Here is a 14865-nt window from a genome sequence, read left to right on the forward strand (position 1 = left end):
AACATTCGTCCGCATCATTGCTGGGGTTCCTTACTGGCGCCAGAAGCCATGTCTTCAAGGGGCAGCCCTTATCCCCAAGAATCTACCTGAAGGTGAGCAGGGGGAGTGAAAAGCTGTGGCACCTGGGACTAACAAAGTATGTATAAGTCATGGCTGCTGCCCGGTAAGCGGGCACACACTTGTAGGAAGCACTTTCTGTGGTCACATACCAGTTGAACATTAATTGAATGAAACCCCCTTCCTGTTTATTGGTCCAAGGGAGCCTTGATGGCCACGTATGCAGTCAATCAGGCCTAGGATCTGTGGGAATCCAGCAATGTCCCCAAATCCAATGGGCCTCTCAGCCTGACTCTCAGTGTCTGTCCTGTAACACACATAGTCGCCAGCCCTTCTTGATGCAAAGGTGCACTGCAGATTGAGAGACCACACACGTCACCAATGAATCCTTGGAATGATCCAGAGGCATAAAGGTTTAAGGCCACGTTAATTTTGCGGGTCACAGCAGAATCCACTAGTCACAAATCATCATTTAGCAGTGCGCAGAGGTCTGTGATGGCCCCTCTGGACAGTCGCAGTCTTCTCTGGAAGTTTTGCTCAGGCATCTGTGGGTATGTCAGTGAGTCCTATAGACTCGCTGGCGTATCTGGGCTCTTCTTTGCCTTGGCCGCTGCTGCTGCTTACATCTATGAGCTTCTCTTGAGCGGCAGCTGTCCCTTGGGCCCGCTTCTGGCGGAGTCACCTCAGCACAGCAAGGGGATCCAGGAAAAGAGGGTCAATAATACTCATCTCTATCCTCCTTGGACCTTTGGCTTCCTTCAAAAGGTAAGTACACCTATCTGGGTATAAATTTGCATTAATTTTGGTTCTGCAGGATGCTTGCAATAGCTCTATGGTATGGATTGATATTGGTCTCACACTTTTCAAAAAGTGCGAGCCATCATGACCATACCAACACCATTTCAGTGCCCTGTATTAGCCCCCCAACAAAAACCACCTATATACTTGAAGAGCTCCCCCTCCCCTCACACACAATCCACTTGCAGAGCTTCCCACTCCTTTCACACACAATCCACTTGTAGAGTTCCCCCATCCCAGACAATCCACTTGCAGAGTTCCCCCCTCCCCTCACACAATCCACTTTCAGAGCTCCCCACTCTCCTCACACAATCCACTTGCAGAGCTCCCCACACCCCTCATACATAATCCACTTGCAGAGCTCCCCACACCCCTCACACATAATCCACTTGCAGAGCTCCCCACACCCCTCACACATAATCCACTTGCAGAGCTCCCCACACCCCTCACACACAATCCACTTGCAGAGATCCCCCCACCTCACACACAATCCACTTGCTGAGTTCTTCCCGCCACCCCCCCCCCCAAACACACAATGCACTTGCAGAGTAAGCTTAGCGGTAATGTCTGCTTCAAAATCCACTTCCCCTAGATAACAACAGTTAAGTTACCTACCTTTCGAGGCACCGAGGACTCACGCCTCTGTGGCGCCAGCTCTTCAAAGACATGAAAATGAAGGCACATGAGGGCCACATGTCAAGAACAGAATTGTGAATCCCTGGTACTATCACGGTGAATGACACCCAGATGTATGCAAAACAGTATGTAACAGATTTAGATGATCATGCCATCACGTCGGGTTGTAAGTGCCACCACGGCCCTTCGCCGCCTCCGACAAAATCGGAAATGAGCATTACGGCATCGGGTTCCATGACAGAAGGCTCCGCACAGATTCCCCACAACTCCCCCACCACCTGCCAAAAGACAGCACCATAAAATCCAGCCCCAATTGTGCCTTGCTACCCAAGCCTACCTATCTTTCCATTTTCACTGTTTACTCTTTGGCCTCATCTTCGTTATCTCCAAAATACTCTTCCTTCTATACTGCCATAGTATACTTTGGTGTTTCCAGTGGCTCTCTACTGCTCTATTTCACTACTATTCTTTTGTAGTTTTTCGAACCAGCCCGATAACTACGCGCTTACTGCTCCCACCCTAAATCTTTTCTTCTCCAATCACAGATTAGCATGGGCTGAATTTTCCTAGGTCACTCCTAGGTCCACGGTGGCAGGCTTGGAGGCGGAGGGGCAGGGATGGAAAAATAGTGGGGAGTTGCATTGGGATAGCTCCTCGATGCATTCCCGCTGCCACAGAAGTTTCCCAAGGGCCAGCCGGGATGAACGGAGGAAGGTAGCGAATTTAAATAATTAAGGCCCTAATTGGGGCAATTTTTCAGGCTCACTGACAGATCCTATCCCATATGTTGGAACCAGTGCATTCAATTAGCCAAAATGAAACTGCAGCAGTGGCTGACAGTATTTAGTCTTGTATTGCTACAAATGGAATTTGCAGTAAGATTATTCATACTTTTTACACCTACTATCGATTTTAAGGAAATAAGCAGTTCTTTACTAATATTAAGTTATTTTTCTCCCTTGTATTACACATTCCCTGATAGGAACCTGTTGCTTTGAATCTGTCAAATGCGTTCTTCAGCTGTTTGCTGTTAGAAAATGCAAGATTGCAAGATTCCAAAATGGCAGGATCATTCGAGGTTCGGAAACCAACTGACAGTTTCAGCAGGCTTTGCCATGATTCTTCAACTGAGCCACAATATTAGCATCCCATCTCCAATTAGAGAGGGCGGGATGATGCATCGGATCTATCAAAGGAAGGACTTTTGACTAAAGGGACCCTGGCATAGGTTCAAATGGCTCAATTGCAGATGGAACTTTGAGGCTGCAGCAAGAATGGAGAGGAGACCTGGGAAGGCTGTTCCCTGGGTGTCTCACTCTTACCTGGACGTTCTTCCACGGAATCTGAAGGACAGCAGTCAGGTGATCTTTCTTAAGGATGGGAGAAAGAGGACAGTCTCTTCAACCAAGCTGGTGTTCAAGGAAGTGACTGAGGACATGAGCAGCAGATGTGTGGTCTCTCCAACCTGCAGAGAGTGCACCAAAAGGATCCAGGACCTCAGAAGAGCAGTTAGCACGTCTCAGGTGCTAAACTCCACGCTCTCATTTTTCCAACATTCTCATGCACAGCATTCCTCAGAACAGTATGTCTTGCAGCTCCACTCATTCCTCTCTTTCCAGGCACCTTCTCCATCTGAACAGACAACACACACCTTCACCGTGATCCTTTTGTCCTCTCACACCCATGCCTCACAGTCAGCCTCCACAAAGGTTGTCCTTCACTGGTATCCACACAAACTATTTCTACCACTTCGAACTCTCTGTTTTCTCTCCTAGAGGAGGAGAGCACAGAACCTCGGGGGAGAGGCGGAGACCTGGGGTGGGCAGTGGGGGAGCCCTCCAGTGACAGGCAGACAGGCACCTTGATAGCCACTGGCAATGCATGTCCACCTGATTCAGTGGGAAGGGGGTCTTGTTCCAGGAGGTTTTGTTCCAGGAGATTGTAAATATCAGTAATGGCCCTTTGTGAAAACCTGAGCCTCCTAGGACACTTGTGCTCACATATGTCGAGAGAGCTGATCCTCTGCCTGTAGACCCTGTGCTGGTCTTGCCTCCTTCGAGTTGGATCTCTTTGTTCATCCCCTCTCCCCTATGGAGCAGCATGTGGCTGAGAAGACAGCTGGTGCTGGTACTGCTCCTGCTGCTGCTGCTGCTCCTCTTGTTTTTCATCAGAGGTGCAAGGTGGAGCTGCATAACCTGCTCCTAAGGTGTGGTGAATTATCATATTAGCTGCAGAAACAGGTTATTAGCTTCAGAGATAGTGGATGCACTGGTTATGATTTTCCAAAATTCCCTAGATTCTAGAACAGTCCCAGTGGATTGGAAGTTCGAAAATGTAACACCACTATTCAAAAAAAAGGAGAGAGAAAACCAGGAACTACAGCTCAGTTAGCCTGACATCAATCGTTGGGAAAATGCTGGAATCTATTACTGTGGAAATCTAACCATGCACTTGAAAATCATGTTTGACAAATTTTATTAGTTTTTTTTTGAAAAAGTAACGAATGGAACAGACAAAGGGTAATTAGTCGATATAATAAACATGGTTTTCCAAAAGGCATTTGATAAAGTGCCACACAAAAGCTTAATATGCAAGATAAGGGATCATGAAGTTGGGGTAATATATTGGCATGGATGGAAAATTGGTGAATGGACAGGAAGGAGAGAGTAGTGATAAGCTGGGTATTTTCAAGTTGGCAGACTGTTGCGAGTGGAGTGCCACAAGAATCAGTGCTGGGGCCTCAGCTATTTACATCTATATTAATGACTTAGACAAAGAGACCGAGAACTATGTACCTACATTTGCTGATGACAAAGTTGGGTGGGAATGTAAGCTGTGAGGAAGAAACAAAGTAGCTGCAAAGAGATATAGACAAGTTAAGTGAGTGGGCAACAAGGTGGAAGGTGGAGTATAATATGGGAAAGTGTGAGGTTATTCATTTTGGTAGTAAGAATAGAAAAGCAGAATATTTTTTAAAAGGCGAGAAACTTCTAAATGTTGATGTTCAGAGAGAACAAGGAATACAGAAAGTTAGCATGCAGTTACAGCAAGAAATTAGGAAGGCAAATGGCATGCTGGCCTTATTGCCAGGGGTTTGGAATATATGAATAAATAAGTCTTGCTACAATTGTATTGGGCTTTGGTGAGACCACACCTGGAGTAACGTGCGCAGCTTTGGTCTCCATATTTAAGGAGGGATATACTTGCATTGGAGGCAGTACAGTGAAGGTTCACTCTATTGGTTCCTAGGATGAAAGGTTGTCCTATGACGAGAGGCTGAGGAAATGGGGCCTATACTCTCTGGAGTTAAGAAGATCGAGAGGCAATCTCATTGAAACATACCAGAGTCTGAAGGGGCTTGACAGGGTAGACTCTGAGAGGTTGTTTTCCTGGCTGGGGAATCTAGAACACAGTGGCACAGCTCAGGATAAGGCATCAATCATTTAGGACTGAGATGAGGAGAAATTCCTTCACTAAGAGAGTTGTGAATCTTTGGAACTGTCTACCCCAGAAGTTATGGATGGTCCATCTTTGAGTGCATTTATGACAAATTTTTGGTCTCTCAGGGAATCAAGGGATATGGGAAATGGGCAGGAAAGTGTAATTGAGGCAGAAGATCTGCCATGATCGTATTGAATGGCGGATCAGGCTAGAGGAATTCTATGGGCTACTCCTGCTCCTACTTCATATGTTCTTATACCTCCTTGAGAGATTATATACTGAAAATATAATTATAAAATCATAATTTTTTTATTCCTTCACTGGATTTGACGCTCACTAGCAAGTCCAGCATTTATTGCCGTTCAGAAGGTGGTGGTGAGCTGCCTCATGAACCGCTGCAGTTGATGTGGTTTAGGTACACCTAAAGTGATGTTAGGAAGGGAGTTCCACGATTTTGACCCAGCGACAGTAAACGAATGGCGATATAACTCCAAGTCAGGATGGTGTACAACTTGTGGAAGAACTTGCAGATGGTGGCGTTCCTATGCTTCTGCTGCCCTTGTTCTTCAAGGTGGTCACAGAGAGATACAGCACCAAAACAGGCCCTTCGGCCTAACGAGTCCGTGCCGACCATCAACCACCCATTTATACTAATCCTACATTAATCCCATTTTTCCCCTCTCACATCCCCACAATTCTCCTACCACATACCTACACTAGGGGCAATTTATTTACAATGACCAATTTACCTATCAACCCGCAAGTCTTTGGCATGTGGGAGGAAACCAGAGCACCCAGAAGAAACCCACGCGTTTACAGGGAGAACTTGCAAACTCTGCACAGGCAGTACCCAGAACTGAACCCAGGTTACTGGAGCTGTGAGGCTGCGGTGCTAGCCACTGCACCGCTGGTAGAGGTAATTGGTTTGAAAGTTGCTGTCAAAGGAGCCTTGGCAACTTGCCAAGGGAACGGTAGCATAGTGGTGATGTTACTGGAGAGTGGCCTGGCATAATGGTCTGGAAACATGAGTTCAAAACCTACCATAGGATCTAGTGGGATTTAAATTCAATTAATTAGTAAATCTGGCCCATAAAGTCAGTTATGACACAGAAGGAGGCCACTTGGTCCATCAAGTCCATGCTGGCTATCCAGCAATCTATCTCAATACCAATCTCTATCCCCTGTTTGATCCCTGTAGCCCTGTGAGTCTATTTCCCTCAAGTGGCCATCCAACTTCCTATTGAAGTTATTGATTGTCTCCGCTTCCACCACCCTTGTGGGCAGTGAGATCCAGGTCATTACCACCTGTTGCTTAAAAGATTTCTTCCTCATATTCCCCCTGCATCTCTTGTCCAAAATATTCAATCTGTGTCCCCTAGTCCTGTACCATTAGTTAATGGGAACAGTTTTTCCTTGTCTAACTTATAAGCCTGTCATAATCTTGTACACTTCTATTAAATTTTCTCTCAATCTCCTTTGCTCTAAGGAGAACAACCCAGCTTTTCCAACCTAACCTTGTAAATAAACTCCTGTCCACAGCAACTGCCCTCTAAAATGGCCTGGCAAGCCACTCCGTTGTATCAAACTGCTGCAGAAAAAAAGTCACAGCACAGAAAGAGGCTATTTGACGCATGTAGTCTTGCCAGTAATTTTTTCCACAATATCCACCTAGTCTAATCCTATTTCTTTACTTACTCCCTATTTAATATTCCCCTTTTTCAAACAAATATCCAAATCCTTTTAAAATTATGGGCTCTGCTTTAGTAATGAATTGTAGCAGAAAATTTAATATTCTATCAACACTGTAAGTAATCCTTCTTTTAATCTTCACTCCTAGTGATTCCCTTAAATTTGTATCCCCTTATTGCAATCTTGTTGAACAGTTTCACGATTTGCTTTATCATACCCTAAATAATCCTGAAACCTCACCATCTCAGCTCCAGTGGGAAAAAACCTTAACTTCTCAAGCATGTATTATTACTGAAATCCATCCTATCTGTTAACATCCCAATGAATCTTATCATTGAAATATTATATATGCTTTTATTTTAAACTCTATGGCATACATCAACCATTTCTCAGTCTGAATGTGGGATAAATCAACAGTGGATTCTGCATAAGCAAGTAACATCAATGTTTTTGCTTTTGGTATAATATCTCATTTCTGTTAGTCTTATCTATATGTCGGGTCCACTTTACATTGCAGATGAGAAATGGCTAAAAGTAGGTTGACTGCACATTCCGTGGGATGTCCCACCCCAAGAGCAAGCTTTGAGAAAGAGAAATACAATGTAACAAATATATTAAAATGTTTATTGTATAATTATCTATTATCTCACATTTCAACTGGAATCAACTGGACAAAGAACAAAGTAAAATTACTTTTTACTGTAACAAAAATATAAATCATGGTCCAATAATCACTAACCACATACCACAGACAGTAAGCATGGCTGTCGACTTGCTATCCACTGCATCACATATGTATTGTGCTTGGTGTTCATTTCCACATCGGTGAATGGTGAGGCTCCTTTGCCTTCCTTTAGATATAATACTATATCCTTTCCCTGGTTTAATCTCCACATCATCCTGCAGAAAATTAAATCATAATGATGAGGTATGAATGACACAGATGTATATCTGGAATTTTCCATTGATTCATAGTTAGATGGAGAGGAAAGACCAAGAACTTCATTCACAACTAGAAGATGAATTCAAGAAACTCTAGACTCTCCAAATTGTCACAGCTGTACAGCTTTAATTTCTTTTAAAATAAAACAAAAATCCTAAAAATGTTGGAAATCTGAAATAAAACAAAAAATGCTAAAAATACATAAAACAGATCAGTCAGTATATGTAAGGAAAAAGATTTTGAGGCCTTCTGCCAGCAGAAATGGAGTGATAAAGCTGGAAATGGTGGAGTACAATGTACTGCACCGTTCACGCCAACAGTGAGTTCAGTGGAAAGTACAATCAGGTGTGCTTTAATACAGGCGACCAATCCATTTTTGTCAGTTTAACGCCAGGCAGGTTAGGAACATAGGAGCAAGAGTAGGCCATTCAGCCCATCAAGCCTGCTCAGCCATTCAATACGATCATGGCTGATTACCCACTTCAATACCTTTTTCCCACACTATCCCCATATTCCTTTATGTCATTGGTATTTATAGATCTGTCAATCTCCGCTTTAAATATACTCAATGACTGAGCTTCTACAGCCCTCTGGAGTAGAGAATTCCAAAGATTCACAACCCTCTGAGGAAAGAAATTTCTCCTCATCTCGGTCCTAAGAGGCTTCCCCTTTATTTTGAAATTGTGACCCTGGTTCTAGACTCCCCAACCAGGGAAACATTTTACCTGCATCTACCCTGTCTATCCCTTTTAAGTATTTTGTAGGTTTCAATGAGATCACCTCTCATTCTTCGAAACTCTAGAGAATACAGGCCCAGTTTCCCCAATCTCTCTTCAAAGGACAGTCCCACCATCCCGGGAACAAGTCTGGTGAACCTTCGTTGCACTCCCTCTATGGCAATAATATCCTTCCTAAGGTAAGGGGACCAAAACTGCACACAGTACTCCAGGTGCAGTCTAGTCAAAGAGTTAACGTTTCAGGTCTGTGTGACTTTTCATCAGTTATCCCCACCGAGTTGGTTTGACAGTACTTTCTGCTGTTTTGTTCCAGTCTCTGGTGAAGCTCTGACTCGAACCTGTTGGAGCTACCACCTTTTTCAATAAGCTTAAAGACAGGCAAAACAAGCACTGAATGCTGGGTTATGTTTTTAGATACCATGTGTACAGAGGTTGCTCTGAACCTGCCTGATGGAGTAGGCAGGTACTGCATTGTTAGAGCATGATTGCACTAAATCCTGGTAATCTATAAGATTAAGAACAGGCACAACTATTAGACAATAGCTGCTTCTTGTATCCAGACCAGCACAGTGAGACAAATGTCATAAAGGGTCTGCAACTAAGGGAGAAATATTGCATATTTTTATGTAAGCATAAAAGTATCCCAGTTTAGGTCAAAGGAGATATCACGATTAGCCCGAGTCACACAATCATAGAAGTATATATCGCAGTCCAAGTCAACTCTACTAAAAGCAAGATGCTCAGACCATTTGAGGGAGTTCCTGAAATTCCTAACCTAACTTTAAATCAAGTCTTATTCCAAATTTTAAAGAGGGGGGGTGATATTGATAGATTTATTCAGGCATTTAAATTGTTAGCTGGTCACTACAAATGGAACAAATATAAATGGGAGTTTTGTAATTCATGCTACTTATTATTTTAATAGAGAATGAGGTAGAAATAGAGAAAGCAGATGAGGCTGACGCAAAATTGAGCTGGTCTTATTAGCCCAGTGCAGGTGGCTTTTTTGAAAATTCATTCAGGGGATGTGGGTGTTGCTGACAATCTCTAATTGCCCATCTCTAATTGTATTTGAGAAGGCGCTGGTGAACCGCATTCTTAAACCACTGCAGTCTTTGTGAGGTAGGTACACCCACAGTGCTGTTAGGGAGGGAGCTCCAGAATTTTGACTCAGTGATAGTGAAGGAACAGTGCTATAGCTCCAAGTCAGGATGGTGTGTGACTTGGTGTGGAAATTTCAGGTGATCCCATGCACCCTCTGCCCTGGCTCTTCTAGCTAGTAGAGATTGTTGATTTAGAAGGTGCTGTCGAAGCAGTCTTAGTGAGTTGCTGAAGTACATCTTGTCAGTGGCACACACTGCTGCTATGGTGCACCACTAGTGGAGGGAGTGAATGTTTAAGGTGATGGATGGGATGTCAGTGAAGCAGGCTGCTTTGGTCAGGATGGTGTTGAGCTTCTTGACTGTTGTTGGAGCTGCATTCATCCAGGCAAGTGAGAAGTATTCCACCACACTCCTGACTTGTGCCTTGCTAGATAAAGAAAGGTTTTCAGGGGCCAGGAGGCGAGTTACATGCTGCACAATACCCAGCTTCTGACCTGATCTTGTAGCCACGGTATTTATATGGTTGCTCCAGTTGAGTCTTTGGTTAATGCAACCCCAGAATGTTGACAGTGGAGATTCAGCAATGGTAATGTCATTGGGAGAATTTAACCATCTTCTCTTGACATTCATTTGTTGGTGATGGTCATTGCATAGCACTTGTGTGGTGCGAATGTTACTTGCTACCTATCAGCTCAAGCCTGAATGTTGTCCAGGTCTTGCTGCATGTGGGCAATGGCTGCTTCATTATCTGAGGAGTTGCGAATGGAACTGAAAACTGCAATCATCATCGAGCATCCCACTTCTAACCTTATGATGGAGGGAAGGTCATTGATGAAGCAGCTGAAGATGACTCTGCTTAGAACATTGCCCTGAGGAATTCCTACAGCATGTCCTGGGGCTAAGATGACTAGCTTCCAACAACCACAACCATCGTCTTATTTGCTAGGTGTGACTTCAGCCAGTGGAGAGTTGCTGACCAAGTTGCATGATGTATAGCACTTCCCCATATGAAAGAACTCAGGGGTTGAGGCAATTGCAAGATGACAATTTTCTGGGTGTGCTCTGAGCACCACAGAGGTGGGCAGGGCAGCAGCATGTAGCTTCTAGGGATTTTACAGTTTAGCAAAGCTTGGATAGTATAAACCAAGGAAGAATGGAGGGCGCACAGCTTACCTATCATGCCCGAGGACTCAAGGATAGGGAGATCAAAAATTTGTTCATTACGCAAACTAAATTTAAAACAGCAACATATCTTGAGAGGATGCATTTAATCACCCAGGCGTACACAGGATGTTCAAGAAGCAGGTCTGCATAACAGAAAGGTTCACTAGATATTGCATGGTATGACAAAGTATAAAATATACTGAAATCTATATAAACGGACATTCCCAAAAAAGGACTCCAGCAAAAAACGGACACTTACTGAGACCCAAATAGGTGACGTTGCAAAATAAACAAGAGGCACTCTGAAACCACCTACACTCACAAATTACAAACTATGGACAGCCTTAAATGCACCAAGCACTTAACTTAAAATACAGCCTGTCACAAAGTTGCTATGTCTGGAACTTTCACTGAGTTGGGAACCCTTACAGTGCTTCCCCTTGCAGCTTTCTTCCTTTTTGCCCCCAAATTTTCATGAGGTCAGTGTATTCTGGTCAGCGCAAGGCAGCTGCAGGTAGCGTGCAAGAAAAAGCTTTGGTGGAATGGGGAACCATTTACCCAGCATGCACAGTGGCAGAGACTCTGTGGAATTGAATGCTTCCAAGGCACTATTCCAGGCATAGAGTGATTTCTCTGCTGTGTTGGATGCTGGGTAAAAAACTCCCCATTCTATTGATTTTTTTTTACAGTACATATACTGACTCTTTTGAAATCATGAACACCTGAGAAAAAAAGGCAGCTCATGACAGTCCTTAACCTTCACTGAATGAAGAAAGACTTGGAAAAGTGAGATGTTTTCATTAGAACAGAGGAGACCAAGGAATGATTTGATAAAGGTGTTTAAAATTATGAAGGGATGGGACTGAGTAGATAGAAATAGACCACTGAGGGGTCTAGAATATTAAGGGGACATAGATATGAAATTAAATGCAGAGGATTTAGGATAGAAAGCAGCAGAAATGCTTTCTGCACAGAGGGTTGTGAGGCTGACAAACGTCAGAGTTAGCGATTGAAGCAGAGATCATGCCAGCATTTAAGAATAGGTTAGATAGTGACTGAAGAAGGGTAATTAAGAGATATGGAAACAGAGTGGGCACATGGGAGGAAAACTACATCTGCTATTACTACAGTAAAAAAAACATTCGTGACAGCTGCGTGCTTGCAAACTACCACCAATCTAGAAGTTTGCTTTCCTCTTCAAAGTTGTTGAAAATGTTGTTGGCTGCCAAACATGTGACCATCTTTCCCACAAGTCCATGTTTGAATTTTTGCAGTTCATGCTAGGCAATTTCAGGGAGCATTTTTGTTCAAAGAGTCAACCACATTGCTGTGGGTCTGGACCAGGTTAGGATGGCAGATTTCCTTCCCTAAAGGACCTTAGTTAACCAGATGGGTTTTTACAACAATCGACAATGGTTTCATGGTCATCATTAGACTAGCTTTTTAAATTCCAGATTTTTATGAATTGAATTCAAATTTCATCATCCTCAGAGCATTAGCTTGGGCTCTGGATTACTAGTCCAGTGATATTACCACTATGCCACCGCCTCCCCAGATGAAAGGTCATCGATTTGAAACATTATCCTATTTTCCTCTCTTCAAGGATGCCATCTGCTGAGTGTTCCCAATATTTTCTAACTTTATTTCAGACTGAATACAACCTCAGCATCCTATCCAATACCAGCATCCAGCCCATATCCACTCCATCACAAAGTCTAACTACTTTCCTTTGCATAACATCACTCACCTCTAACCCTAACTCAGCCCATCTTCGGCTGAAAACTTCGTCATTTCCTTTGTTACTTCTTGACTATTCCAATGCTTTCCTTGCCAGCCCCTACTGTCTCACCTCAGTTCTCCATTAATTCTGTCCTGTAAGCTACCACAAGCTCAAGCAAAAAACTTTGGAAAGTATCTTATCTTCAATCTGTATGTTTCTAAGACAACACAGCAGTAATCAGAAGTCTGCTGTAGTCTTGAAATTGTGTAAAAAAATAGACATGTATATTTTTACATTAATACAGTTAACAAAGAAATTTGACAATATGACAATAAAATAATTTCAGTGTATGCACTGTGGAAGAGCAATACCCTAAACGCAGCATAGCTTTTACTACTGATGTATTTAAAACAGTCTACCTTCCTTCAGAATACTTAGGTTTTAGCTAACAATCTTTCCTTCTTTTTCCATTTATCCAATTTGCACTGATAGTAGAGGATTTCTTTTCATGTATTCATACCTTAAACCATTTAACTTCTGCATTGGCTCTTGAGAGTTCACATTCAAAAACAACTTTATCTTTCTCTGGAACTTTGATATCTTCTAAAGCTTTGGCAAAAGTCACCGGAGGCTCTGTTTAAAAAAGAATAAGAGAATAACTGCAACTGGTGCAAAGCAAAGTTTAAAAAGTTGGACCTCTAAGTACTGGTAAAGCTTCACTTTTAACCTTTTTAATGTTAGCAGAGAGACAACTGCTCCACTGGTTAAATTTTAAACCAGCATGCGGATGTTTTACAGCCACTGTGTCATTAGATGCTAATGCTGTTATTGCAGGATCATCACGGAACTGCACCCAGAGATTTAAGATCACAGCCATTCCAACTGTCACCAACCTCAACCAGCCACCAGAGTTGTTCCTCCTTCACAAGGAGCACTCAGACACAGCATTAGGCTAAGAATTACGTCACACACTTCTTGTAGTAGAATCAAAGGAAAGCATGGCAGCTTCCTCACTGTAAATTGTACTAATGTTGATCTGGAGCTGGGAAATAGTAATTCAGCCTAAGTAGAGTGAACATGTTGTTCTTGACAGTTGCAAAAAGAGGGATTTAATTGGACAAAGTTCATCAGTGGTGTCCTTTACTAGAAATGATCAATCTCAGAGCTTTACTCAAATCCCACTGCCTGAATATCAAGTCCCTCCATGTCACACTCCTCTGTCTGTGGGCATGCAGATCCCTGGGCATCCCCTCCTTTACAGTGTTGCATACTCAAACCCTTCCGATTTAGAATTGATCAACAATCAGCAGAGAGTGATTATCTTAAAGAAACTACAAGTTAGACTAATTTGTGAACAAAAATTAAGTCAGAGTGGGCAAATCTACTCACTGCTCAAGTGCAGTATATGTTTTGGGGATCAGCTAATTTACATGAGCAAGGGCAGACTGCTGATGAAAATACACCATTGACTGAGCACAGATAATATAGAGGAAATTAAAATCACAGGAACATAACAGGATTGAAAGTCCTGCTTTTTTTTTGCCATCATGATCAGGTGAGTTTCTTGAATGTTTGCAGTTGCAATTGCAGGAAGAGGAACAAAAAGAAGAAATATGTATTCACATTGTGCTGAGTAGGTGTTCAAACAGTAATCTAGAGAAAAGAAACAGAAGAAATTGGGAAATTTTAAGGAATGGCCTCAAAGGCACATAAGGGTTGCTGCTGAACAGAAGTTTACAGAATAGGAAGCTGGGATGCTCCTTCAGGAGGTCATGAAGAGAAGGACAGGGTAATAGATTCCTTGGTTGGAATTTACAGGGCTGCTTGGAACAGGCTCGGAGGAAGGGAGGGGGAGTAAAATCGTAATGCAAGATACCGGACTGGAAGTCCGATGACAAAGTCGTTTCCGGATTTTACTGAAGTCAGCTGACATGGAGGGCGGACTTCGCAAATCAATGCAGGCAGGACAACAATTATGGTATTTAAAAGGCCAATTAACTGGAATTTTATGGCGCATTTCAGATTTTACTGATAGGGCATGGGAACCACTGGGCTTCAGAACCTCAACTGGTTAAAGAAGGCAGCAAGGAACATATGAACATATGAATTAGGAGCAGGAGCAGGCCACTTGACCCCTTGAGCCTGCTCCGTCATTCAACAAGATCATGGCTGATCTGATTGTAACCTCAACTCCACATTCCCACCTACCCTCGATAACCTTTCACCCCCTTGCTTATCAAGAATCTATCTACCTCTGCCTTAAAAATATTCAAAAACTCTGCTTCCACCACCTTTTGAGGAAGAGAGTTCCAAAGACTCCCAATCCTCAGAGAAAAAATTTCTCCTCATCTCTGTCTTAAATGGGCGACCTCATCTTTAAACTGTGTGCCCTAGCTTAGTCTCTCGCACAAGGGTAACATCTTTTCAGCACCCAACCTGTCCAACCTTTCTTCATAAGAGAACCCTCCCCATTCCAGTTATTAGTCGAGTGAACGTTTCTTGTGACCCTTATTACCTTTTAGAAACATTCCAATAAAGCCTTACCTTAATGCAGCCCTGCTGTCGCCCCCTTCATTT

The 14865-nt window shown here is 43.0% G+C and overlaps 1 protein-coding gene across 1 annotated transcript in view; it reads right to left on the reverse strand.

The window, feature by feature from the left end:
• obscnb (obscurin, cytoskeletal calmodulin and titin-interacting RhoGEF b) overlaps nt 1–14865 on the reverse strand; it is an 868128-nt gene that overhangs the window by 672479 nt on the left and 180784 nt on the right. Inside the window, exons 39-40 of the mRNA XM_068053434.1 lie at nt 12809–12921; nt 7368–7521 (exon numbers count right to left, since the gene is read on the reverse strand). Of these exons, the coding sequence (XP_067909535.1) occupies nt 7368–7521; nt 12809–12921 (267 nt within the window). The remainder of the gene's footprint in view (nt 1–7367; nt 7522–12808; nt 12922–14865) is intronic.

Source organism: Heterodontus francisci, chromosome 2 (assembly GCF_036365525.1).
Source record: "Heterodontus francisci isolate sHetFra1 chromosome 2, sHetFra1.hap1, whole genome shotgun sequence".
In the NCBI taxonomy this organism is placed as follows: domain Eukaryota; kingdom Metazoa; phylum Chordata; class Chondrichthyes; order Heterodontiformes; family Heterodontidae; genus Heterodontus; species Heterodontus francisci.